Consider the following 27,953-nt stretch of genomic DNA (forward strand, 5'->3'; position numbering starts at 1 on the left):
GGCAGCGGTGGCCATGGCGCAGCCCCTGCTCCGCAAGACTCTCTCCCGCCTGCGCCGCAAGGAGAGCCGCGGCTGCCCCAAGGCGCGAGGCGGAGGTACAGGGGAGCGGGGGGCTGCCGGGGGGGGGGCAACGCTGGAGGTTGCAGGGGGGAGAGGCCGGGCGCGCGCCTGCCAGCAGCAGGGAGGGAGGGAAGGCAGGGCATGGCTGTCCAGACCCGGTTTCTCAGGGCTTTGGGGGTAGAAAAAGCCCAGCAGGAACTTCTTAGCATATTAGGCCACACCCCCTGATGGCGCTATTGTTCCACGTGGGGCTTTGGGGGTAGAAAAAGCCCAGCAGGAACTCGTTAGCATATTAGGGCCACACCCCCTGATGGCGCTGTTGTCCCACGTGGGGCTTTGGGGGTAGAAAAGGCCCAGCAGGAACTCATTTGCTTATTAGGCCACACCCCCTGATGTGACCATAGTTTCACGTGGGGCTTTTTGGGTAGAAAAGGCCCAACAGGAACTCATTTGCCATTTAGGCCACACCCCCTGATGTCGCTATTGTTCCACGTGGGGCTTTGGGGGGTAGAAAAGGCGCAGCAGGAACTCATTTGCTTATTAGGCCACACCCCCTGATGTGACTATAGTTTCGTGTGGGGCTTTTGGGGTAGAAAAGGCCCAGCAGGAACTCATTTGCCATTTAGGCCACACCCCCTGATGTCACTGCTTCACGTGGGACTTGGGGTAGGAAAAGCCCAGCAGACCTCATTTGCCTATTAGGCCACACCCCCTGACACCAAGCCAGCCGGAACTGCGTTCCTGTTTGGAAAAAAAGGCCCTGCACAGGGCTGTCCCCGGAGCAACCCTCCCTCGACACTGCAGAGTCTTGGGAGCGACAATTCTGCTTCTTGAGCTATACTTGCACGAAAGTTGTGAGCTTCTGCACCAATTGGTTTGCTCTGGGGCCATCCTTCCTGAGCGAAGGCAAAAGTGTGTGAGCCGGAGGCTAAAAGAGCTGTGAGCTGGCTCACACTAGCTCAGCTTAGAGGGAACACTGCCCCGGAGTGCCTTGTCTGCAGCCCAAGCTCAGAGAGGGGCAGCCTGGTTGACTTCGGGTGCTGCTGCCGGGGCTCGGCCTAGAGAGGGATGTTGCATTGTGGCCGGGTTTCAGAGCATCTCCTCACAGTAGAAAAGAGCAAGAGTCCGGTAGTAGCACCTTCAAGACTAACAACATTTGAGACAGCCAGGGGAAGAAGAAGAAGATAATGAATTTATATCCTGCCCTCCACTCCAAAGAGTCTTAGAGCGGCTCACAATCTCCTTTACCTCCCTCCCCCACAACAGACACCCTGTGAGGTGGGTGGGGCTGAGACGGCTCTCACAGCAGCTGCCCTTTCAAGAACAGAGTCTCAGAACGGCCTACAATCTCCTTTCCCTTCCTCTCCCACAGCAGACACCTTGTGAGGTGGGTGAGGCTGAGAGGGCTCTCACAGCAGCTGCCCTTTCAAGGACAGAGTCTCAGAACGGCCTACAATCTCCTTTCCCTTCCTCCCCAACAACAGACACCCTGTGAGGTGGGTGGGGCTGAGACGGCTCTCACAGCAGCTGCCCTTTCAAGAACAGAGTCTCAGAGCGGCCTACAATCTCCTTTCCCTTCCTCCCCCACAACAGACACCCTGTGAGGTGGGTGGGGCTGAGAGGGCTCTCACAGCAGCTGCCCCTTCAAGGACAGAGTCTCAGAACGGCCTACAATCTCCTTTCCCTTCCTCTCCCACAGCAGACACCTTGTGAGGTGGGTGAGGCTGAGAGGGCTCTCACAGCAGCTGCCCTTTCAAGGACAGAGTCTCAGAACGGCCTACAATCTCCTTTCCCTTCCTCCCCCACAACAGACACCCTGTGAGGTGGGTGGGGCTGAGACGGCTCTCACAGCAGCTGCCCTTTCAAGAACAGAGTCTCAGAGCGGCCTACAATCTCCTTTCCCTTCCTCCCCCACAACAGACACCCTGTGAGGTGGGTGGGGCTGGAGAGGGCTCTCACAGCAGCTGCCCCTTCAAGGACAGAGTCTCAGAACGGCCTACAATCTCCTTTCCCTTCCTTCCCCACAGCAGACACCTTGTGAGGTGGGTGGGGCTGAGAGGGCTCTCACAGCAGCTGCCCTTTCAAGGACAGAGTCTCAGAACGGCCTACAATCTCCTTTCCCTTCCTCCCCCACAACAGACACCTTGTGAGGTGGGTGGGGCTGAGAGAGCTCTCACAGCAGCTGCCCTTTCAAGGACAACTCTGCAAGAGCTATGGCTGACCCAAGGCCATTCCATCAGATGCAAGTGGAGAAGTGGGGACTCAAACCCGGTTCTCCCAGATAAGAGTCCGCACACTTAACCACTACACCAAACTGGCTCTCTAAGAGCTTTTGTCATCACTGAGAGTCATGAGGACTCTCTCTTTGCCAGTTTGGTGTAGAGGTTAAGTGTGCAGACTCTTATCTGGGAGTATGATTCCCCACTCCTCCACTTGCAGCTGCTGGGGTGGCCCTGGGTCAGCCATAGCTCTCGTAGGAGTTCCCAGTAGGCAGCCATGTTGAATAAAATTTAGTGGGTCTTAAAGGTGCATTTGTCTACTGCTTTGTTCTCGTAGGAATTGTCCTTGAAAGGGCAGCTGCTGTGAGAGCTCTCTCAGCCCCACCTACCTCACAGGGTGTCAATTGTGGGGTGGGGGAGGTAAAGGAGATTGGAAACCAGACTCTGTTTCAGAGAGAAGGGCTGGGTATAAAAATGCAGTCTTCTTTCTTCTTCTCTCTCGTTTTAAAATGTGTTTTCGTTTAGAAAACAGCATTTCTCATGAGGTTTCTTTGAATCTGAAAGGCCTGGACCGAAGTGAGGTCTGACTCATGAAAGCTTGGGGAATGAAGGAAGATTCAGATAAATATCTGTGTGGGTCTGAAGCGAGAGAGCAAAGTTGAAGTCGAGGGGCACCTCGAAGACCAACCAAGTGTATTCTGGGGAGCATGCACACAAAAACAAAAACTTGCCCGCAAACCGATATGCGGATGAAAGCTTGTCCCCGGAATTCAACTTTGTTGGTCTTAAAAGGTGCCACTGCTGGATTCAAACTTTGGTGTGAAGGGGCTGCCGGACTCTCCTGCTATTCTGCGCTGAGTCTTGTCACGGAGACGGAGTCCAGTCTGTCTCGGCGAGGATAGCGCTCTAACTCCCAAGGCTGAAAAGGCAAAGCGGCCGTCTGTGTTGAAAACGCCCTTCTTATAAACATGGGTAGCTTTATTTTATAAGCTGCATCGACGCTGCTGGCCTTCCGGTGATACGCTTGAGAATTTCTGCATTCGATGTGACAAGAAAGGGCCCGGAGAGAAAGAAGGGGGAACATTCAAAGGATAAGATGAGCTGGGGGCATTTGGGAAGGTGCTAACGGAAGGAGGCCAATCCCAGCATGCAGAAATGCAAGGCCGAAATGATGGTGTAGCGGTGCCTCAGCTGCCCGCTCTGGGATTTGCCTCTTCATTCCTGAGATGCAAAAGGGAGGGGGGGAAGGGCTGTTCCTTTGCTGAGCTACTCGGGACTGACTTACAAAGGGAGCTGTTGTGTGTCTTGGCCGGGGAAGGGACTGTGCAGTAAACAGCAGGAAATCCAATTTGGCAGCAGGACGGAGCAGCTGGAAGCTTTGGGGAGGCACTTCCTGGCCTCAGCTGTGTCGAAAGAAGGCCAGGGCTGCAAGACCTCAGGCCAAGCTGGGATCTGATTGGCCCACGGCCCCTGCAAGACTTTTTTTTGTGGTCCTTTCCCTCCTCTTCCCTCGGAGATGGTCCTTGGCAGCGGCTTCGCTTACAGTGTGTTTGCATTCCGGGGAGATCAGCAGAGCTCAGCTTCCCGGCCTCAGCAGCAGATGTGAAATGACAAAGACAAAAAAAAAAGAGGCGCAAATGTAAAATGTTTGCGTGCCTCTTTCGGCAGCGGGAAGGCCTTTGGTTTAGATCAGCTCCATGGATGAAGGTGATCTGAAAATCCGTTTCTGATTCTCTTAAAGAAGACCCTGGAGCGTTGATTGGGAAATGCTGGTGGCAATAAAGCCCCTGCATGACTTAATTTCAACTCAGGGACATATGAACATAAGAAGCTGCCTTCTACTGAATCAGACCCTGGGTCCATCAAAGTCAGTATTGTCTACTCAGACTGGCAGCGGCTCTCCAGGGTCTCAAGCTGAGGTTTTTCACTCCTATTTGCCTGGACCCTTTTTTGGAGATGCCGGGGATTGAACCTGGGACCTTCTGCTTCCCAAGCAGATGCTGTACCACTGAGCCACCATCCCTCCCCTGACTGGCAGTGGCTCTCCAGGGTCTCAAGCTGAGGTTTCTCACTCCTATTTGCCTGGACCCTTTTTAATTGGAGATGCCGGGGACTGAACCTGGGACCTTCTGCTTCCCAAGCAGATGCTCTACCACTGAGCCACCATCCCTCCCCTGACTGGCAGTGGCTCTCCAGGGTCTCAAGCTGAGGTTTCTCACTCCTATTTGCCTGGACCCTTTTTAGTTGGAGATGCCGGGGATTGAACCTGGGACTTTCTGCTTCCCAAGCAGATGCTCTACCACTGAGCCACCATCCCTCCCCTGACTGGCAGTGGCTCTCCAGGGTCTCAAGCTAAGGTTTCTCACTCCTGTTTGCCTGGACCCTTTTTAGTTGGAGATGCCGGGGATTGAACCTGGGACTTTCTGCTTCCCAAGCAGATGCTGTACCACTGAGCCACCATCCCTCCCCTGACTGGCAGTGGCTCTCCAGGGTCTCAAGCTGAGGTTTCTCACTCCTATTTGCCTGGACCCTTTTTAGTTGGAGATGCCGGGGACTGAACCTGGGACCTTCTGCTTCCCAAGCATATGCTCTACCACTGAGCCACCATCCCTCCCCTGACTGGCAGTGGCTCTCCAGGGTCTCAAGCTAAGGTTTCTCACTCCTGTTTGCCTGGACCCTTTTTAGTTGGAGATGCCGGGGACTGAACCTGGGACCTTCTGCTTCCCAAGCATATGCTCTACCACTGAGCCACCATCCCTCCCCTGACTGGCAGTGGCTCTCCAGGGTCTCAAGCTAAGGTTTCTCACTCCTATTTGCCTGGACCCTTTTTAGTTGGAGATGGCAGGGATTGAACCTGGGACTTTCTGCTTCCCAAGCATATGCTCTACCACTGAGCCACTGTCCCTCCCCTAGGGACACTCCTAGACAGGTCTGTAGCTACAAGAGGGCCCTTACCAGAGGATTCCCATGGGATCCAGGGAATGAGCCAAAGGAAGCTCTGGCTGTTTCGATCCCAGCAGAAGCTGGGTTCAGGTAGCTGACTCAAGGTTGACTCAGCCTTCCATCCTTCCCCACCCTCTCCTCTGGTCCAGCCAGGCCAGAAGATTGATTGTGCTCATGTCTGTTCTGGTAGGAGAGACAGAGCGACTGAGGGGGGAAAAAACCCTTTGTAGGTAAAAGCTGTTTTCATTTCCCTATTAGCTGACAGCTTCTAGCCGAACTGACCATGCCACTGTCTCTGGCCAGGGAGGTCATTAGCATTTCTAAACGGTTAGCCCTGATGTTGGCTGCTCATTCCTGCCTTTCAGTCTTCACATAAAGCCTTTAGGTGAAATTATTGGTAGTTTGGGAGTTGTTGGTGGAGGAAAGCGGACTTAAGGCAACCCTGTAGGGCAGCGGTGTCGAACTCATTTCTTACGAGGGCCGGATCTGACATAAATTAGACCTTTTGGGGCCAGCCCATGTCAGGTTGGGCTGGGCAGTATGTGTACCTATTTAAGATTAGGTAGCAGAGATATAAACTTTATAAAGGACACAGACACACAATTAAATGTGTTTGGTGTAGTGAAGTGTGCGGACTCTTATCTGGGAGAACCGGGTTTGATTCCCCACTTGCACCCGCTAGCATGGCCTTGGGTCAGCCATAGCTCTGGCAGAGGTTCCTTGAAAGGGCAGCTTCTAGGAGAGCTCTCTCAGCCCCACCCACCTCACAGGGTGTCTGTTGTGGAGGAGGAAGGGAAAGGAGATTGTGAGCCGCTCTGAGACTCTTCGGAGTGGAGGGCGGGATATAAATCCAATATCTTCATCTACCTCACAGGGTGTCTGTTATGGGGGAGGAAGGGAAAGGAGATTGTGAGCCGCTCTGAGACTCTTCGGAGTGGAGGGCGGGATATAAATCCAATATCTTCATCTACCTCACAGGGTGTCTGTTATGGGGGAGGAAGGGAAAGGAGATTGTGAGCCGCTCTGAGACTCTTCGGAGTGGAGGGCGGGATATAAATCCAATATCTTCATCTACCTCACAGGGTGTCTGTTGTGGAGGAGGAAGGGAAAGGAGATTGTGAGCCGCTCTGAGACTCTTCGGAGTGGAGGGCAGGATATAAATCCAATATCTTCATCTACCTCACAGGGTGTCTGTTGTGGGGGGAGGAAGGGAAAGGAGATTGTGAGCCGCTCTGAGACTCTTTGGAGTGGAGGGTGGGATATAAATCCAATATCTTCATCTACCTCACAGGGTGTCTGTTGTGGGGGGAGGAAGGGAAAGGAGATTGTGAGCCGCTCTGAGACTCTTTGGAGTGGAGGGTGGGATATAAATCCAATATCTTCATCTACCTCACAGGGTGTCTGTTGTGGGGGGAGGAAGGGAAAGGAGATTGTGAGCCGCTCTGAGACTCTTCGGAGTGGAGGGTGGGATATAAATCCAATATCTTCATCTACCTCACAGGGTCTCTGTTGTGGGGGAGGGGGGAAGGGAAAGGAGATTGTGAGCCGCTCTGAGACTCTTCGGAGTGGAGGGCGGGATATAAATCCAATATCTTCATCTTCATCTTCTTCTTCTAAATGTATATTTTTAAAACACTTGAAACATTTATTTATTTATTACTTTAAACTTCTCTCCCGCCGTCTCCGCAAGCGGCCTCAGGGCGGCTGACAGCATTCATATTCTCAAGTTAAAAACCAGTAAAACATAATTACAATTACAATTTAAACTTTTAAAAACCACTTCGGGGTGCTGTATCGCTACGATCTAAGCGAGTTCTTAAAACATGCTTAAAATATTAGCACTCCTCGGTCTTAAAAGGTGCTCTCTTTGTATTTCTCCCATGGGATCCAGGGAATGGGCCAAAGGAAGCGCTGGCTCTTTCGATCCTGGCGGAAGCTGGGTTCAGGTAGCCGGCTCGAGGTTGACTCAGCCTTCCATCCTTCCGAGGTCGGTCAAATGAGTCTGCCGTGAAAACGTCGTGATGCGACGTCGCCCCAAAGTTGGAAGTGACCAGTGCTTGCGCAGGGGACTACCTTTACCTTTTTATTTGTGAATTCCCTGCATCGTGCAGGGAGTTGGACTAGACGACCCTTCCAACTCTATGATTCTATTGATTCTAAGTCAGCTGTGACTTGACAAGCGCTTTCCGTCACCAACATTTAATCTGAGGGCTCTTTTCTTGAACCCCTACAAATGGGACAGTTCAACATGCTGGTGTTTTTGCCCCCCTTCCCAGATTGCCCCTTGGAGTCGCCGGGTACCTTGGAGTGCTTTGCTGCCCAAGGGAAGCCTCTCCCATCAGACGAGGGAGGCGGGAAAGCTGCCGCTGTCACCGTGTCTCGGAAGCAAAAGTGGGCCAAGGTCGAGTCGGGAGTCCGGGAGGATTCCTGCAGCGGGGAGTCTTGCTTCTCCCAGCCGCCGCGAGGAGCGGTGGCGCAGGACGAAACGCCGTCTCCTGAGATCTCCGGCGAGGGGGCCACCAGGCCCGAGGTGGCCACTGAGATGCCGGCTGGCTCCGTGGAGGTTTGCAGCTCGACCGTGAGCCTCAGGTGCAGCAGCCGTGGGGCTTACTTGCAGAGCCTGGAGAGGAGCAGCCGGGAGTGGGTGCTCTCCTCGGGGAAGGCCCCGGGGGTGGAGGAGCCGGCTGCCAGCACTAGCCCTGAGCTCACGGAAGCCGTAGCATTCTGCAGTAGTGAAGGGGAGATCTGGTACAACCCCATCCCTGAGGACGAGGACCTGCAACCCCCCTCCCCCGGCAGGACAAAGGGCAGCAGTGCAGGGACCAAGGAGGCGAAGGACAAGAAGCCCAAAGAGGAAGCCGCGGCTGGGGGGTCACAGCCGTCTTCGCCAAGCCAGTCAAAGCCAGCAGTGCCTTCTGAGGAATGGGTCGGTCGTCAGCACCAGACACGTGGTGAGGATTCATTTTTCTTACATGTCCCCACAACTTCCTCCTCTGGAACGGGGATTTTTTTTTTTTAAACAAATAATAATAAAACTTTATTGAAACTGATAGGGGTTACAGCAAAGGGGGCTGCAGAATAGAGCAATATCAATGAAAGCAATATACAGCAGGTGTCGTTTTTCCAGCGAGATACAAAAGGGATTAAAAAAATCAGAGTTATCAAAAGAAAAAAAGAGGTCTATGTCAAAACATCAAAAGCAAAGAAAATCTCGAAAAAATGCGTTTTACTGACATGTTGATGCTCCAAATAATCCAGAACGGGGTACCAAAGAGCTTGATAAGTTTGCTAAATCTGGTCCCTTTCATCAGCTGTTGCGCTGGTGCCAGGGGTGGAATTCTAGCAGGAGCTCCTCTGCATATTAGGCCACACACCCCTAATGTAGCCAATCCACCAAGAGCTTATAAGGCTCTTTTTTGTAAGCTCTTGGTGGATTGGCTACATCAGGGGTGTGTGGCCTAATATGCAGAGGAGCTCTTGCTAGAATTCCACCCCGAATGGTGCTATGTTCCCATCTGTCCAGCTTCTTAGAGATCTGCTGGATCTCCTCACAGACCAGCAGCTAGGCACCCTTTCCTCTTTAGATCTTCTAACTCAGTGCAGAGGCCTAGCACACACATTCACACATACACACACACACAGCACATTAGCTACATGTGAACTAGTAGGAAGAACCAGCGCAGATTTTGCATGGCTGGGCTTAGAGGACTGTGACTGAGAAGCCTACCAGAGGTTGTTGGAAAGTTTCAGAGGGGAGCTAGGTTGGCCTCCGGTGGAAGAAGAGGACCGTAGATTTATACCCTGCTCTTCTCTCTGAACCGCAGAGTCTCAGAGCGGTCACAATCTCCTTTATCTTACTCCCCCAAAACAGACACCCTGTGAGACAGGTGGGGCTGAGAGAGGTCTTACAGCAGGTGCCCTTTTGGAAGATTCAGGGAACAGGGAGCTTTGAGTCCAGTGGCACCGTAGAGACCAATAAGATTTGGGAGGTGTGTGTTTTTCAGAGCCAAAGTTCCCTCCGTGAGATACAACCAGGAATGGAGATCCCTGAGTCCTCCTATCCCAGCCTGAAAGTGGGAGGAGTCTCAGGACCCAGAGGTGCAATTCACCTTGGGAGCGGCTGCATTTGGCCCTGGTGTGGGTCTCATCAGAAGCTAAGCAGAGTCGACCCCGGCTAGTATTTGCGTGGGAGGCCTTCAAGGGATACCAGCATTGTGATGAGGAGAAAAGGCAGTGGCCGACCACCTCTGGACGTCTCTTGCCTTGAAAATCCTGCAGAGCTGCCAAAAGTCAGCTTGGTAACTACAGGAAAGCAACCAAACAAAAACACCAACCCAGAACGGAAATGATTTCCCGCAGGAAATTAGCCTCTGAGGTGAGATAGGAATCCTGTGCCCCTATTCGGTCCTTGGCCGGGGGGGTGGGTTATCCATGGTTCTGGATCTGTGAGTGAATTCAAGTGAACGCTGCATCTTGACTCCCTTCTTTGGAACTCCCTCCAGCCTGGGAGACTCAAGGAGGCAGGCATCTCCATTTTGGCTTGTACCTGAGGAAGGGAGCTTCAGCTACCCCCAAAATCTTGTCAGCCTTGAAAGTGCTCCAGGACAAAAAAGTCTGGCTGTTTGAAACTCACCCTTGTTCACCCCAAACGGAGCATCCTTTTCTGCAGGGTGTGGAAGCAGCAGGCAGTTGTGGACTAGGGTTGCCACCTCCAATTCAAGAAATATCTGGGGACTTTGGGGGTGGAGCCAGGAGACATTGAGGTGGAGCCAGGAGCAAGGATGTGGCAGGCACCACTGAACTCCAAAGGGAGCTCTAACCGTCACATTTAAAGGGACCACACACCTTTCAAATGCCTTCCCTCCATTGGAAATCATGAAGGATAGGGGCACCTTCTTTTGGGGCTCATACAATTGGATCCCCTGATCTGATCCTTTTGAAACTTGGAGGGTGCTTTGAGGAGAGGCATAGGATGCCGTGCTGCAAATTTGGTGTCTCTATTCCAAAAAAACAGCCTCCCCCAGAGTCCCAGATACCCTTGAATCAATTCTCCATTATATCCTACAGGAATTGGTTTCCATAGTGAATAATGTGACCTGGGGAATAATTGCTTGTCATGCCCAGAAGACATTCCCCCTCCCCTGCTTTCTGATGACCCTGAAGCGGGGGGAGGGCCTCCAAACTGGGGGATCCCCTGTCCCCACTTGGGGATTGGCAACTGTACTGTGGACATACAGCAGGTCCCTAGCCCCCTTGGTGCTCTGGGAAGGAAGGCTAAAACAAGAGGAGAGGAGGAGGATGTCAGCCATCTTGGGTCTCCGTGGGCTAGAAAGGCAGAAACGGGTCACGGGGGGCGGGCGGGGAGGAGGTATTTGTGAGTTTCCTGCATCGTGCAGGGGGTTGGACTAGATGATCCTCAAGGTCCCTTCCAACTCTATGATTCTATGTAAACGAAGTTAAAATTTGAGAGCCACCATGGTGCCGTGGTTAAAATGTCCTTCTAGGATCTGGGAGACCCAGGTTCGAATCCCCACTCTGCTATGGGAATTGCTGGGTGACCCGGGCCTCTCAGCCTCGCCTACCTCGCAGGGTTATTTGAGAACAGAACAGAGAGGAGGACGATGCAAACCACTTAGGGGTCCCCCTTGGGGAGAAAAGTGAGGTATAAATAAAGAAATAAATGTCAGCAAATGGCCAGATATCCCTGGGCTACAGGAAATGCTGCTTGTATAGCAGTGTTACCTCTAAACTGCAGAATCTTGTGAGCAAAAATTCTACTTTGTGAGCTGCTGTGTAATTTAGTGTGCTCTGGGGTCGTCCTTCCTGAGCGAAGACAAAAATGTGTGAGCTGGAGGCTAAAAATTTGTGAGCTAGCTCACCCTAACTCAGAGGGAACACTGTTGCACAGTATGGCTGTTTAGTGTGGGGCAGCCTGCCTCTTTTGCTGAAGGCAAGTAGATTTTGCTTACTTTCCAACTCTTTGTATAGACTGTAGAACTCTCGCCTCATCTAGAAATCCCAGCATGGCCACACCTCTTGAGGGTTAGTGGTGTTGACGGTTTCATTCAGCGTCGGCTGTCGGGCAAAGCGTCCCATTTCATTCCTATGACTTGCACATCAGCAGCTGGCCCTACTGATGGGTTTTGGCCCCTGCGTGACCCAGAGTGCTGGAGTGGATGGGCCATTGGCCTGATCCAACATGGCTCCTCTTACGTTCTTATGTCTGCGGGGCAGCAATGCTCTGTCTTCATGGCTCTTGGTGGGCAAGAATGTGAGGGCTTCTGGAGTTCTGGCTCCATGGGTGGACCTCCTGTTGGCACCTGGGTTTTGGCCCGTATAACACAGAGTGACCTGATCCAACATGGCTCCTCTTGAACATATGAACATATGAAGCTGCCTTATACTGAATCAGACCCTCGGTCCATCAAAGTCAGTATTGTCTACTCAGACTGGCAGCGGCTCCCCAGGGACTCAAGCTAAGGTTTTCCACACCTATTTGCCTGGACCCTTTTTTTGGAGATGCCAGGGATTGAACCTGGGACCTTCTGCTTCCCAAGCCGATGCTCTACCACTGAGCCACCGTCCCATCCCTCTTACGTTCTTATGTGGAGGGAGGGAGGCTGTGTTACTATATAAGTACTATAGTCACATTATTCTATGTACATAAGTGCTGTCAAGTCCCACCTGATTTATGGTGACCCCAACTGGGGTCTTCCAAGACAAATGATTAAGCAGAAGTGAATTTCCATTCCATTCCCCGGCAGAGTCTTCCCTGGAGATCTTTCTTTCAAGTGCTGACTCTGCGTAGCTTCTGAGATCTGACAAGATTGGGCCATCTTTCCTTCCCAGATTGTGCTGGACTTTCATTATTTTTGTAGGACAAATCACCCCGGAGAGCCAGCACGGTAGTGGTTAAGAGCAGCAGATTCTAATCTGGAGAACGGCTTGATTCCCTGCTTCTTCACATAAAGGTGACCTTGGGCCTGACCCAGTTTTCTCAGAACTCTCTCAGTCCCACCTACCTCACAGGGTGTCTGTTGTGAGGAGAGGAAGGGAAGGCAACTGTAAACTGCTTTGAGACTCCTTAAGATACAAAAAATCAGGGTATAAAAACTTGTTCTTCTTCATCTCCAAATAACCCCCTCTGGGAAACTTCCCAATATCCCATCCCTGCCCTCTTCACTTGCTCCACAGATCAGCTTTTCCTCTCGAGGGGCCCAGGGGTTTCAAGCAGTGTTGGGTACCCACAAGGTTAACTCACCTTTGCTTTGGCCTGCCTTACACAGTTTCTCTTCTCAGGAAAGGTGCCAGTCACGAGTCCAGGTCCCGAAGAAAGGGCAACAGGCCAGAGCCCCAGTGCCCACAAGAAGGACCATCCTCCCCACAAGACAAAGCCCTCAGGGCCCGTGCGCACCCTTTCCATGAAGATGAAGAAGCTGCCGGAGCTGAGGCGAAGGCTTAGTCTGCGCAGCTTCCGTCCCCGGGGGCAGGAGGCAGAGGGGAATTTGTCCCCCAAGGAGTCGCGCAACGTCATCAGCCGCTACCACTTGGACAGCAGTGTGGCTTCTCGGCACCACCCAGCCAGGGACGCAGCTATGAGCAAAGGGGACTGCTTCAGTGACGGCGATTCCCCAGAGCTCCCGGCCAAGACCGATGCCCGCTTCTTGGGACTTGAAGGCACCTCCTTCCAACCGTACAGATTTGCAGAGCATCCCGGTTGTCTGCAGCCTCTCTCTGGCCTGGTCAGCATCCACCTGCTGGGAGTGCAGGACTTTAGGCCTCCCCGAGCTGAAGCCAAGGAGGTCTTCTGTGTCCTCCAGGTGGACTCCGTCAACAAGGCCCGGACGGCTCTGCTCCCATGCCGGTCGGCCTCCCTCAGCCTCAACCATTCTTTCCAGCTGGAGCTCGAAGACTCCCGGCTCCTCAAAATTGTGATCTTCTCCTGCGATCCTGCAGCGCAGAGGAACCGGGTCTGCTGCTGCGGCACCATCCTCCTTCCCCACATTTTTCAAGGTAAGGTGAACCACAAGAACGGGAAGACGGACTGGAGTGAAAATGCAAGCAGGTACCAGTCAATGCTCCCTCTAAGCTGTGGAGTCTTGTGAGCAAAGATTCTGCTTCATGAGCTACTGGCATTAAAGTTGTGAGGGAGTGATTTGGCCGCTGCATCAGTGAGTGTGCTCTGGGGTCCTCCTTCCTGAGCTAAGACAAAAATGTGTGAGCCAGAGGCTAAAAAACTGTGAGCTAGCTCACACTAGCCTGCCTACCTTAGGGACCATCTCTCCCCACATGTTCCCCAGAGAGTACTGAGATCGGGCTCTCAAAATCTGCTTGTTATCCCCGGGCTAAAAGAGGCCCGTCTGAAATCCACCAGGGACAGGGCCTTTTCGGTAACAGCTCCTTACTGGTGGAACCAGCTGCCGGAAGAGGCGAGGGCCCTGCGGGACCTTGGCCAGTTCCGCAGGGCCTGTAAGACAGCCCTCTTCTGGCTGGCCTATAACTAACTGGCATTGGAAACTTTATAGAAGGTTGTAGTGTAGTATTCTGACAGATCGCTGTTTTATTTGTTTTATTATTTTACTGTTTAAATTGTTGTAAATAGATTATTTTTTAAAACCAAAATGTTAGATCTTATGTTGTGAGCCGCTTCGGTGGGAAGGGCGGGATATAAATTGAAATAAACTGAAACACTAACTTGGCTTAGAGGGAACACTGGTATTAGCGTGATGGAGAAGCAGAAGTCCTGTCCCTTTCTGTGAGTCTCCAGTCATCTAAATGCCCGTGCAGAGTGGCAAATAGCCTGTCGGGAGCCATTGAAGGCTGAGGGAGCCACATGAGTGAAAAAGAAAAACCTGTTCAATTGCCAGCGGAGCGAAAGAGGGTTTGCACCTTTATAGGGGCAGCAGGGCTTTTTTTGTAACAGGAACTCCTTTGCATATTAGGCCACACACCCTCTGATATAGCCAATCCTCCAAGAGCTTACAGGGCTCTTCTTACAGGGCCTACCGTAAGCTCCAGGAGGATTGGCTGCATCAGGGGGGGTGGCCTAATCAGGGCTCTTTTTGTAGCAAGAACTGCTTTGCATATTAGGCCACACACCCCTCATGTAGCCAATCCTCCAAGAGCTTACAGGGTGCTTATTCCAGGGCCTGCCATAAGCTCCAGGAGGATTGGCTACATCAGGGGTGCGTGGCCTAATATGCAAAGGAGCTCTTGCTACAAAAAAAGCCCTTGGGGGGGTAGATAGGCTGGAAGAAATCCTTCCTCAGGGAACTTGGTATGTCTCCAAGCCTGGGTTTTGGGATAAAGCAGGCCAATTTCGATGAAAGAAAGAAACCCTTGGTATGTCTCAGAGTCTGGCATTCAGGGACAGCAAGCAAAGTTATTGGAATTTCCAGAAGGGGATCAGCCTTGCCCTGTGAGCTTCCTAAGGTTGCTGAAATGTCAAAGATTCCCATCAGGACTCAAAAGATGGCTTACTAATGGCTCTCTGCCCTCCGGCCTTGTCAACTGAAACCTTATGTGAGCCCAGCAGATTCCCTGCGTTAGACTTGTAATGAAGCTTCAGGCCTCTTTGTTGAACAACCTTCTTCCATCCACAAATGTAATAAAAGTTCTAGTTTTGCTCGTTGGCCTCAATGAATTCCTGCCTCCGGAAGCCACTGGGGTTTAGTCCATCAGGCAGCGGTTGGGGTAGAAACCACCCTGCTCAAACAACACAGCAGGCCGCTTCTTTTTCAGTGGCATTTAAAAACCCCACCTTCACAACAGGTAAATAGAATTCTAGAGTCATAAGCTGTGCAGGGAGAAGGCAGATCTCTAGGTACTTCTTCTGGCCACTTGCCCTACCACCTCCTCCCCTCCCATGGCGCTCCATTGAATCTGCACCGTAGACCAGCTAATTCACCACTGCAGTTATTGGGAAAGCTTATATAGGGTGTCAGGAATGAGGTCCCAAACAGAGCTTGGAGAATCATTTAATCAAATAAATTAGGGTTTGTAGAATCTTTCGGGCTCAAGTGCCGTGTTCTACTGGAGAAAGTTTTCCTTCCAGACATTTCGTTCTCAGCTGCGGAGAACATCCTCAGTGGCGTTGCAGCCGGAGCAGGCACTCTGACCTTCTTGGCTGCTGTGCATTGAGAGTCATAAGCTGTGCAGGGAGAAGAAGGTCAGAGCGCCTGCTCCGGCTGCAACGCCACTGAGGATGTTCTCCGCAGCTGAGAACGAAACGTCTGGAAGGAAAACTTTCTCCAGTAGAACACGGCACTTGAGCCTGAAAGATTCTACAAACCCTAATGATGTTACCAGCCGTGAAAACCTGAAATCTTTGATAATCAAATAAATGTTGGCCCTTTGGCACCATGCATGCTTCAGATGTACTGTGAGGTACAATATCAGTCCTGCTATGTACAATATCAGATCTCATGCAGTTATCATAATAATAATAATAATTTTTTATTTATATCCCGCCCTCCCCGTCAAGGCAGGCTCAGGGCGGCTCACAACACATAAATACAATACACAGTCAAACCATACTACACAATAATTACAATTAGATAAAACCATCATTTAAATCGATTTATATTAAGTTAACATTATGGTGCTGTAACTCAGATCTTCTATAAAATTCAGTGGCTAAAAAGCATCTTCAGCGAATCTATCTTGGCTCAGCATTAAGGGAAGGCCATTTTAAAGAAAAAGGTCTTGCAGGCCCTGTGGAATTGGTCCAAACACCGCAGGGCCCGCACTTCCTCCGGGAGCTGGTTCCACAGTAGTGGGGCTGCAATAGAGAAGGCCTGTTCCCGAGTAGTCTTCAATCTGGCCTCCCTTGGCCCAGGGATATTCAGCTGGTTCTTTCCAGCTGACCTCAGCGCTCTCTGGGGTTCATATGGGGAGAGACGGTCCCTCAGGTAGGCAGGTCCTCGGCCATATAGGGCTTTAAAGGTAATAACCAGCACTTTGTAACGAACTCGGTACACCACTGGCAGCCCGCGCAGCCCCGGCTGTATGTGCTCCCACCTCGGGACATAAAGAGTGTCTCTGCCTAGAGAGCTTATGCTGGAAGCCTTCTTTTCAGTGGGCTGCTTTCTCCAGTAGTGGTATTATTGTTGTTGTTACTAACAAAATCTGTATCCCCCCACACTACCCTTACCGAGGTGCCTAACGATTTAAAACATATATGTAAAATTGCATTTATCAAAATGCCCTCCAAATAAAATTCAAAGCATTAAAACGACTAAAAAGCAGAGCTAAAATAAAAACATAAAAACAACAACGGAAACTGTCAGCCACTGGAAAGCTTTCATAATATTATAGGATGCTGTGTTCAAACTGCAATGTGTTGCTTGACTTAACTGACTCCATTTTCTAACATTTGCTACTAACCCCAAATAGAAGCCTTGCATATCAAAGTAGAAGTGAAGCTGTTACTAACCCTACTGTGAATTCCTGTCCTTGGTACTAACCAAGGCAACAACCCTTTGAAGATAAAATGCCTCAGGGGAAGCCGGCAGAGCCGTTCCTGTGAGAATGGGAACCACAACGAGATAAGAGAAAGTAAATGTGTGAAATGTATCACTCTAGTGTGGGAATGTAGATTTGTTTAGAACACCTTTGATGTGCATTTAGTTAAAACATCTATGCTCCATTCCAAGAGCATCAGTTCCAATGTATCCATGCTCAGAAACTATGAACTATCAGATAAAGTCTTAACATTGTAACAAATGGAAGTCTGCCTACTTTGAAGTTCCATTGTCTGACAGAAACAGTGGTTAGGGTGGAGGGATCATTGAATGAATGCCATGTGAAACAAAGAATTCTTCAGCAGACACTGACAGAAGATGGGGACGGATGAATCTTCCTGGGGAGGGAGTTCCAAAGAAGAGGAAAGAAAGGGACAGGCGAATCTCTCCGGGGAGGGAGTTCCAGAGCTTTGGTGCCATGACCGAGAAGACCCTTCTCCCAGGTTGCCACCGGCCTGATCCCAAAAGGTGGGAGCACCCAAGATGACTGTGGTGGTCATCTTTGCCAGTGGTGAAGAAGAGACTGAGTAGTGCCGTGGTCTTTGGATGTGCATCCCTTCATTTTGAACACTTGATTTTTTAGAGTTAGATCTCCTGTAGTGCTTGGTGGACATTTGAAGATATGAACATATAAAGCTACCTTATATTTAATCAGACCCTTGGTCCATCAAAGTCAGTCTTGTCTTCTCAGACTGGCAGCGGCTCTCCAGGGTCTCAAGCTGAGGTCTTTCACACCTATTTGCCTGGATCTTTTTTTGGAGATGCCGGAGATTGAACCTGGGACCTTCTGCTTCCCAAGCAGATGCTCTGCCACTGAGCCACCGTCCCTCCCCCATTTGTGAGGTGTGATGGCTGAAGTTCTGGGGACCTCTGACGTTTCAGTGGTGGGAGTGGGCATCCTGGATCTGGGGGACTGAGTTATAGCCTGTGCAAAGCAGCCACTTCTGTGGGCAAAAAGACCATTCCCCTCCCCATCCCACTTGCCTCTCAGCTCTTGTCCAAAGAGCTGGTACAGCTCCACTGTATCTTCTGCCACCTGGGCTGGGACCCCATGGCTGGCTTGAGGACTGCTGGAATGGTCAAAGACTGAGCATGGGGGAAGCAGAGGCTAGGGTCCAGACCGGTGGGTTCATTTGTCCAGGGTTGGTTGGCTGGAGAAAAGTGACACGGTCAGGGGTGGGATTCTAGCAGGAGCTCCTTTGCATATTAGGCCACACAACCCCGATGTAGCCAATCCTCTGAGAGCTTACAAAGCTCTTTTTTGGAAGCTCTCGGAGGATTGGCTACATCAGGGGTGTGTGGCCCAATATGCAAAGGAGCTCCTGCTAGAATCCCACCCCTGGATGTGGTAGTCCTTACAGCCTCCTCCTCCTGCCTTCCAGGCTCCAGGTCTCAGCAGCTGGCCATGCAGCTGCAGCCCCGGGGACTCCTGTATATCAAGCTTACCCTCCTGGATCAACGGGGGCCGGCCAGCGGCGTTGACAAGCCACAGGTCTTTGGAGTAGAGCTGAGCCAGCTGGTGGAGAGGGAGAGGGCCGCCCTCAAAGTGCCACTGCTGATACAGAAGTGTGTGGATCAGATCGAGAAACGAGGACTGAAGGTAAGCGGCCGTGCCTGATCCTGGCAAACCGGAAGGTGCAGAATGGGCTGCTGAGGTCTTTGGTTATGTATTAGCTGAGCGCCCTCTCTCCCTCTAGGCGCGTCTGCAGGTGTGTAACGCGCTCCGTCATTCGCAACTGACTTTTAGAGCAGCTCTGCCAGGTTTTCAAGGCAAGAGTCGTTCGGAGGTGAACATGAACATATGAAGCTGCCTTCTACTGAATCAGACCCTCGGTCCATCAAAGTCAGTATTGTCTTCTCAGACTGGCAGCGGCTCTCCAGGGTCTCAAGCTGAGGCTTTTCACACCTATTTGCCTGGACCCTTTTTTTTGGAGATGCCAGGGATTGAACCTGGGACCTTCTGCTTCCCAAGCAGATGCTCTACCACTGAGCCACCGTCCCTCCCCAGGTGGTTTGCTATTGCCTGCATCTGTGTAACAGCCCCAGATTTCCTTGGTGGTCTCCCCACCAAAGTACTAACCAGGGACAATCCTTCATTAGCTGCCAAGATCTGATGAGATCAGGCTAACCTGGACCATCCAAGTCAGGGCCTCCATCTATGTACACATATGAACATATGAAGCTGCCTTCTACTGAATCAGACCCTGGGTCCATCAAAGTCAGTATTGCCTACTCAGACTGGCAGCGGCTCTCCAGGGTCTCAAGCCTATTTGCCTGGACCCTTTTTAGTTGGAGATGCTGGGGATTGAACCTGGGACCTTCTGCTTACCAAGCAGATGCTCTACCACTGAGCCACCGTCCCTCCCGAAAGTACCCGGGCCTATTAGGACAGGAGAGACCAAGCTTCTTTTCTAACCAGATGACAGAATGTTCCCTCTTCTGTTGTCTGGAGGGATACCTGTTTGCCCCGGTAACCGGCGTCGTTCTGCTTGCAGATTGTGGGTCTGTATCGCTTGTGTGGGTCTGCAGTGGTGAAGAAGGAACTGCGCGACGCCTTTGAGAAGGACAGTGATGCCGTGGTGCTCTCGGAAGAGTTCTACCCGGATATCAATGCTATTACAGGTGAGCGGCCCAGCTCCAGTTGCTTTTATGAAACTTTAGAGCCAGCCAGCAACTCCTTGGTGCTGGTCTAAACCGGTACTCTCACCAATAGCTGTCTTTTTCATACCCATTGGAGGATGACATGAAATGAGTCTTTTAAAAATTATTATTAAAAATATGCAAAAATTACCATCGTAATAAATATTGTGGAAAACTGACTAAATTCGAACTTCAGAATTCATTTAATTATTTGCATGCATAATTTGAGGTGAGTGGTAATAATGTCCAGTATTCTTTTAATTCTTCCTGTTTTTTCCTCTTGTTGCACTCCGCAACATTACATCAGATTCAGAACTTTCTTTTTTTTTTGCCGACCCCACAGGAAAATTCTAGTCCTAACTCTAGTTCCAATAAACGTAGACCGATGCTCTACGAAGTGTTCACAAGTGGTATTCTTGTTGGTATAATCCTGTTTTAACCTGATGATTTTATCCATGATCATAACAAACCAAATATTTATTTGTTTGTATTCATTGACGTAATTTCTCGCTTGGACTCAGGCGGACTACATAGGGTGAGTCGATGCAGTTGATAGATGAGGCATTCCATGAACTGTGCAATAGGAGGGTCAGGGTTGTTGATTCAACCGGAAATCTAAAAACAGAACTGAAGCAAAGTTTTAAGAAGAAGATAGAAGATATTGGATTTATATCCCGCCCTCCACTCCGAAGTGTCTCAGAGCTGCTCACAATCTCCTTTACCTTCCTCTCCCACAACAGACACCCTGTGAGGTGACTCCATCCGTTGCTCTTGAGGGCACCTTGTACCAGCACAAGCCTCACCACCATGACATTGATTCTTTCTGCTAAATAGTGAGTCTGAGTGGAGTGGAATGCTGATTTGGAAAGGCTGAGATATTGTTTTTCTGCTCCTTGCCCCAGGCATCCTGAAAGACTATTTGCGTGAGCTGCCGACACCCCTCATCACTAGCCATCTCTACCAGGTGGTACTAGAGGCCATGTCTAATCGGGCAGCAGGCCAAGATGTTGAGGAGACAACAGGGTTTTTGGATTGCTTGCCGGAGGCTGAGAAGGTAAGAGCCCAAGACATGCTTCAAGTTTCACTTTTTTTCCTGGGGTTTGTTGGTTCTCTCTGCTGAGGGCCAAGGATAACTTCCTATGACGTGACTGTCAGCTCTGGGACTGTCCTCAATTAAAGAAGGCTTCCAGTGCAGTCAGAAAGCTGGCTTTATTGATAGATAGAAACAGTACACATCTGTATCAGAACTGGCTCATCTTTGGGGTGGCCAGTCCTATATGCCTTATCTAGGGTTATTGTGGAGCCTGCCAAAACCGCAGTGCAAAAAGCTTGTGCAACACAGTACAAACTGGCTCCCACCAACCCCTTTAGTTCATTATACAGGTGAGTTTAAGTTAAGTTTAAGTTTATTAAATTTATACCCTGCCCTCCCTGCCGAGACAGCCTCAGGGCGGCTTACGACATTAGTCATAAGAACAATCAAAGACTAACACGCTCGTTGGTAACTAAAATCAATTAGTTAATAAAACAATTTAAAACAGTTGGTGCTAATAACATTTTGGTGTTATTCAGTTACGATGACGTATTTCTTGGATTCCTCCTGCTGTTATAAGTCTCAAAGGTTAGCTGAAAGCCAGCCGAAAGAGTGTGGTCTTACAGGCCTTGCGGAACCAGGCGAGGTCTTCTAGCAGTCTGAGCTGTCTCTGAGAAGAGAGAAAGCGTCCTTGAGACAAAGGCTTCAGAGGGTAGAAACGGGCACTTGTGCTTGTGACAACGGACAGAGCAGGCATAGTGCATCCTCCCCCACGCCGTAGACATCCAGCATACAGAAACAGAAAAATGGCAAGGCCATGGGGTTGGTTGGCCAAAATAGGGGCACAATTTGGCATGCAAATAACATTATTTGAGATTCCCATGCCCCTATCTGGATAGCCCAGGCTGGCCCAATCATCGTGGAAGGTAAACAAGGTCAAGATTTTCAGGGTAGGTGTTCTTGGACAAGAGATCACGTAGAAATACCAGGGGCCCTCTGCAGAGGCAGGCGATGGCAACCCACCTCTGAGCATCTCTTGCCTTGAGAACTGAAGGAGGGGAATGAAAAGGTCCCCTGTGCAAACACCAGTCGTTTCCGACTCTGGGGTGACGTTGCTTTCACGATTCACGGCAGACTTTTTACGGGGTGGTTTGCCATTGCCTTCCCCAGTCATCTATACTTTCCCCCCAGCAAGCTGAGTACTCATTTTACCAACCTCGGAAGAATGGAAGGCTGAGTCAACCTGGAGCTGGCTACCTCAAAACCCAGCTTCTGCCGGGGATCGAACTCAGGTCGTGAGCAGAGCTGAGGACTGCAGTACTGCAGCTTTAACACTCTGCGCCACGGGGCTCTTGAAGAAGACGACGACTGCAGATTTATACCCCTCCCTTCTCTCTGAATCAAGAGTCTCAGAGCGGCTCACAATCTCCTTTCCCTTCCTCCCCCACAACAGACACCCTGTGAGATGGGTGAGGCTGAGAGGGCTCTCACAGCAGCTGCCCTTTCAAGGACAGAGTATCAGAACGGCCTACAATCTCCTTTCCCTTCCTCCCCCACAACAGACACCCTGTGAGGTGGGTGGGGCTGAGAGGGCTCTCAAGCAGCTGCCCTTTCAAGGACAGAGTCCCAGAGCGGCCTACAATCTCCTTTCCCCTCCTCCCCCGCAACAGACACCCTGTGAGGTGGGTGGAGCTTGAGAGGGCTCTCACAGCAGCTGCCCTTTCAAGGACAACCTCTGCCAGAGCTCTGGCTGACCCAAGGCCATGCTAGCAGGTGCAAGTGGAGGAGTGGGGAATCAAACCCGGTTCTCCCATATAAGAGTCCGCAGACTTAACCACTACACCCAACTGGCTCTATGGCGTCGTCATAATTTGGCTGCAACCTGATGGCCCTTTTCACCACCACCAGACACCCCATTGGAAGGGTCATGCTTCCCTTCCCTTGAATATCAGACCTTTCCAGTATCTCGAGCCCAACAGGGCTTTCCCCCAGTGTTCCCTCTAAGCTGAATTAGCCTAAGCTCGCGCACAGTTTTTTAGCCTCTGGCTCACACATTTTTGTCTTAGCTCAGGAAAAATTGCCCCAGAGGAAACTGATTTCTGCAGTCGCTCACAACTTTATTGCCAGTAGCTCACAAAGAAGAATTTTTGCTCACAAGACTTCTCATCTTAGAGGGAGTATTGCTCCCCCCACCCACCTGCCATGCACACCTCTGGGGAAATGAACTAGTCCCACAAATGCAGAGCTGAAGTCTGTGAAATTGACTGTAAGGTCAGGATCGCAGTTAACTGTAGGCCTTCCAGTAGCAGAGCCCTTCAGCATGTACAGTGTGTCACAGAAGTGAGTACACCCCCTCACATTTTGTAAATATCCAAGTATATCTTTTCATGTGACAACACTGAAGAAATGACACTTGGCTACAATGTAAAGTAGTGAGTCTACAGCTTGTATAAGAGTGTAAATGTGCTGTCCCCTCAATATTACGCAACACACAGACATTAATGTCTAAACTGCTGGCAACAAAAGTGAGAATGCCCCTAAGTGATAATGTCCAAATGGGGCCCAAAGTGTCAATATTTTGTGTGGCCACCATTATTCTCCAGCACTGCCTTAACCCTCTTGGGCATAGAGTTCACCAGAGCTTCACAGGTTGCCGCTGGAGTCCTCTTCCACTCCTCCATGACGACGTCACGTAGCTGGTGGATGTTAGAGACCTTGCGCACCTCCACCTTCCATTTCAGGATGCTCCACAGATGCTCAATAGGGTTTAGGTCTGGAGACATGCTTGGCCAGTATCACCTTTACCCTCAGTTTCTTTAGCAAGGCAGTGGTCATTTTGGAGGTGTGTTTGGGATCGTTATCACGTTGGAATACTGCCCTGCGGCCCAGTCTCTGAAGGGAGGGGATCATGCTCTGCTTCAGTATGTCACAGTACATGTTGGCATTCATGGTTCCCTCAATGAACTGTAGCTCCCCAGTGCCGGCAGCGCTCATGCAGCCCCAGACCATGACATTCCCACCACCATGCTTGACTGTAGGCAAGACACATTGGTCTTTGTACTCCTCATCTGGCTGCCGCCACACACGCTTGACACCATCTGAACCAAATAAGTTTATCTTGATCTCATCGGACCACAGGACATGGTTCCAGAAATCCGTGTCCTTAGTCTGCTTGTCTGCAGCAAACCGTTTGCGGGCTTTCTTGTGCATCATCTTTAGAAGAGGCTTCCTTCTGCGATGACAGCCCTGCAGACCAGTTTGATGCAGCGTGCGGCGTATGGTCTGAGCACTGACAGGCTGACCCCCCACCCCTTCAACCTCTGTAGCAATGCTGGCAGTACTCATACGTCATAAGAACATAAGAGAAGCCATGTTGGATCAGGCCAATGCCCCATCCAGTCCAACACTCTGTGTCACATAAGAACATAAGAGAAGCCATGTTGGATCAGGCCAATGGCCCATCCAGTCCAACACTCTGTGTCACACAGTGGCCAATATATATATGTGTCATTTCTTCAGCGTTGTCACATGAAAAGATATACGTAAATATTTACAAAATGTGAGGGGGTGTACTCACTTCTGTGACATACTGTATATTACTTGTAAGCAGACATTATTAGTTCTTATAACTTCATTTGGTGGAGCCCCATGGTGCAGAGTGGTAAAGCTGCACTACTGCATTCTGAGCTCTCTGCTCATGACCTGAGCGGAAGCTGGGTTCAGGTAGCCGGCTCCAGGTTGACTCAGCCTTCCATCCTTCCGAGGTCGGTAAAATGAGTCCCCAGCTTGCTGGGGGGGAAAGTGTCGCTGACTGGGGAAGGCAATGGCAGACCACCCCGTCAAAAGCCTGCCATGAAAATGTCATGATGCGACGTCACCCCAGAGTTGGAAACAAGTGCATGCACAGGGGACTACCTTGACCTTTATTCCGTCATTATTACTTCTAAGCACTGAACAACTGAGCCATACAATAAATAAATAGATGCTGAACAACAGAAAGCAGAGATTGCAGTTCACACTAGGGACTAGTTTGGAGAGCCAGTTTGGTGTAGTGGTTAAGTGTGCGGACTCTTATCTGGGAGAACCGGGTTTGATTCCCCACTCCTCCACTTGCACCTGCTGGCATGGCCTTGGGTCAGCCATGGCTCTGGCAGAGGTTGTCCTTGAAAGGGCAGCTGCTGTGAGAGCCCTCTCCAGCCCCACCCACCTCACAGGGTGTCTCTTGTGGGGGAGGAAGGGAAAGGAGATTGTAGGCTGCTCTGAGCCTCTGTCCTTGAAAGGGCAGCTGCTGTGAGAGCCCTCTCCAGCCCCACCCACCTCACAGGGTGTCTCTTGTGGGGGAGGAAGGGAAAGGAGATTGTAGGCCGCTCTGAGACTCTGTCCTTAAAAGGGCAGCTGCTGTGAGAGCCCTCTCCAGCTCCACCAACCTCACAGGGTGTCTGTTGTGGGGGAGAAAGGGAAAGGAGATTGTAGGCCTCTCTGAGACTCTGTCCTTGAAAGGGCAGCTGCTGTGAGAGCCCTCTCAGCCCCACCCACCTCACAGGGTGTCTGTTGTGGGGGAGGAAGGGAAAGGAGATTGTGATCCTCTCTGAGCCTCTGTCCTTGAAAGGGCAGCTGCTGTGAGAGCCCTCTCCAGCCCCACCCACCTCACAGGGTGTCTGTTGTGGGGGAGGAAGGGAAAGGAGATTGTAGGCTGTTCTGAGACTTTGTCCTTGAAAGGGCAGCTGCTGTGAGAGCCCTCTCCAGCCCCACACACCTCACAGGGTGTCTCTTGTGGGAGAGGAAGGTAAAGGAGATTGTAGGCCGTTCTGAGATTCTGTCCTTGAAAGGGCAGCTGCTGTGAGAGCCCTCTCCAGCCCCACCCACCTCACATGGTGTCTGTTGTGGGGGAGGAAGGGAAAGGAGATTGTGATCCTCTCTGAGCCTCTGTCCTTGAAAGGGCAGCTGCTGTGAGAGCCCTCTCAGCCCCACCCACCTCACAGGGTGTCTGTTGTGGGGGAGGAAGGTAAAGGAGATTGTGAGCCGCTCTGAGACTCTTCAGAGTGGGGGGCGGGATATAAATCCAATATCTTCTTCTTCTTCTAACTCATTACATATATTAATGCGACCATTCAGACAACCCCACCTCTCTCAAGGTAAACAGCTGGATTTGAGCCCAGCAGCAGCTTAGAGACCAACAAGGTTTTCAAGGCAGGAGCTTTCAAATCAGAGCTTCCTTTGTCAGATACAAAGAGGAACAGAGGCACAGCTCTTACGTGTATCTGATGGAAGGGAACTGCAACTATCGAGGGTTCAAACCCCGTCTCTGATGTGCAGCTGGACTCGAATCCGGTGTTCCACTGCAGACTAGCACGGCTGCCCTTTGAGACAAGCTCCAGGTTTTTCAGATTATTGTTATTTATTCGAGCTGCTGCAACGCAATGCTTCCATTTCCTAGGCGACCCTGCGGCTGCTGCTGGACCACCTCAGTTTGGTTGCTGCATTTTATGACTTCAACCGCATGAACGCCCAGAACCTTGCTGTGTGCTTTGGGCCCGTTTTGCTCAGCCAGGGACCGGGGAGGACGGGGGGCCACAGCCTCGACTCCCAGCACCCGTCCGTCTCCAGCACCGTGGACTTCAAGCACCACATCGAAGTGCTGCACTATCTGTTGCAGGCCTGGCCGGGTGAGCAGTGCGCAGGTGGCGAGGGATATGCACAAAGGGGGAGGTGTGCAGGGCTCCAGGGTCCTAACTTATGGCTCAGTGAGAGAGGGTCTGCTTAGCATGCGGAAGGTCCCGGGTTCAGTCCTCAGCATCTCCAGTGAAAAGATCTGGCACTAGGTGATCTGGAAGACCTTGGAAAGCAGCTGCCAGTATGGTGGACAACACTTCGATGGACCAAGGGTCTGATTCAGTAGAAGGCAGCTTCATGTGTTCATGTATTCCATTTGCATATTCAGTGGAAGCCGGTCTTCCTCACTGGGAAAAGGGGTCCCTTAGATTAGGGTGCTTAAGAACATAAGAGAACCCATGTTGGATCAGGCCAGTGGCCCATCCAGTCCAACACTCTGTGTCACATAAGAACATAAGAGAAGCCCTGTTGGATCAGGCCAGTGGCCCATCCAGTCCAACACTCTGTGTCACATAAGAACATAAGAGAAGCCCTGTTGGATCAGGCCAATGGCCCATCCAGTCCAACACTCTGTGTCACATAAGAACATAAGAGAAGCCCTGTTGGATCAGGCCAATGGCCCATCCAGTCCAACACTCTGTGTCACATAAGAACATAAGAGAAGCCCTATTGGATCAGGCCAGTGGCCCATCGAGTCCAACAGTCTGTGTCACATAAGAACATAAGAGAAGCCCTGTTGGATCAGGCCAATGGCCCATCCAGTCCAACACTCTGTGTCACATAAGAACATAAGAGAAGCCATGTTGGATCAGGCCAGTGGCCTATCGAATCCAACACTGTGTCACATAAGAGAAGCCATGTTGGATCAGGCCAATGCCCATCCAGTTCAACACTCTGTGTCACACAGTGGCAAAAAAAATTATATATATACACACACACACACACATATATATACACTGTGGCTAATAGCCACTGATGAACCTCTGCTCCATATTTTTATCCAATCCCCTCTTGAAGCTGGCTATGCTTGTAGCCACCACCACTTCCTGTGGCAGTGAATTCCACGTGTTAATCACACTTTGGGTGAAGAAGGACTTCCTTTTATCGGTTTTAACCTGACTGCTCAGCAATTTCATTGAATGCCCACCAGCTCTTGTATTGTGAGAAGGAGAGAAAAGGACTTCTTTCTCTACTTTCTTCATCCCATGCATAATCTTGTAACCCTCTATTATGTCACCCCGCAGTCGACGTTTCTCCAAGCTAAAGAGCCCCAAGCGTTTTAACCTTTCTTCATAGGGAAGAGGTGCTTAGGGTGCTTGTTAACCCGTGTTGCCTATGTGGATGTACCCTGGTTTAGTCTTGGACCTTCCTCAGTTCTTACGTTTGGAAATCCAGCCACCCCTCGTTCAGTTCCTGGGCTGCTTAACCTGTTCTCCTTTTTCTCTGTAGCTCAACAGAGGATGGCAGAAGCCGGTGAGCTCATCCCGCCCACTGAGCACCACCAGTGGCCCCTTTCTCTGGATCTGCCAGAGCAGCAACCCACAGTCGTGGTTCGGAGCCATTCAAGAGGCCCGGAAAGCCCTCCCACCAACCGCTATGCTGGGGATTGGAGCGTTTGCGGGCAGCACCTGTCGCTGGCACCCCCCAGGGAAAGTGGCATCCACAAGAAGGCTGCTGGGAGCGAGAGTGACAATGAAAACGACAAAGAGGCTGCCCTGAGAGATGGTCTGATGTGCCACGGGCAGGGCATCTTCTTGGACAGCTTTGCCTTGGTGGAGGACCCGGAAGATGCCTTCAGCCCAAGGATCAGTCTGAAGGACTTTGATGCCCTGCTGATGGACCTGGAGCAGGAGCTCTGCAAACAGATCAATGTCTGCCTGTGATATCTTTCCTTGGAATATCCGAGTGAAACCCGGGAACCTC

The 27,953-nt window shown here is 50.9% G+C and overlaps 1 protein-coding gene across 1 annotated transcript; it reads left to right on the forward strand.

Moving 5' to 3' along the window:
* The first annotated feature begins 13 nt into the window (after positions 1-13).
* Positions 14-27,930, forward strand: SYDE1 (synapse defective Rho GTPase homolog 1). The gene is made up of 8 exons (XM_060236289.1): positions 14-95; positions 7,499-8,173; positions 12,522-13,235; positions 18,127-18,344; positions 19,240-19,366; positions 20,287-20,438; positions 25,855-26,098; positions 27,480-27,930. The coding sequence occupies exons 1-8, from the start codon at positions 14-16 to the stop codon at positions 27,911-27,913; spliced, it is 2,646 nt and encodes an 881-aa protein (XP_060092272.1). The 3' UTR covers positions 27,914-27,930.
* The last annotated feature ends 23 nt before the right edge of the window (positions 27,931-27,953 follow it).

Source organism: Heteronotia binoei, chromosome 4 (assembly GCF_032191835.1).
Source record: "Heteronotia binoei isolate CCM8104 ecotype False Entrance Well chromosome 4, APGP_CSIRO_Hbin_v1, whole genome shotgun sequence".
NCBI classification, from domain to species: domain Eukaryota; kingdom Metazoa; phylum Chordata; class Lepidosauria; order Squamata; family Gekkonidae; genus Heteronotia; species Heteronotia binoei.

Bases quoted from the DNA above. Each gene is read 5' to 3' on its own strand.
- SYDE1 (XM_060236289.1), top strand. From the start codon at position 14: ATGGCGCAGCCCCTGCTCCGCAAGACTCTCTCCCGCCTGCGCCGCAAG. The intron at 96-7,498 runs GTACAGGGGAGC...CCCCCTTCCCAG, and splicing joins CCCCAAGGCGCGAGGCGGAG to ATTGCCCCTTGGAGTCGCCG. The intron at 8,174-12,521 runs GTGAGGATTCAT...TTCTCTTCTCAG, and splicing joins TCGTCAGCACCAGACACGTG to GAAAGGTGCCAGTCACGAGT.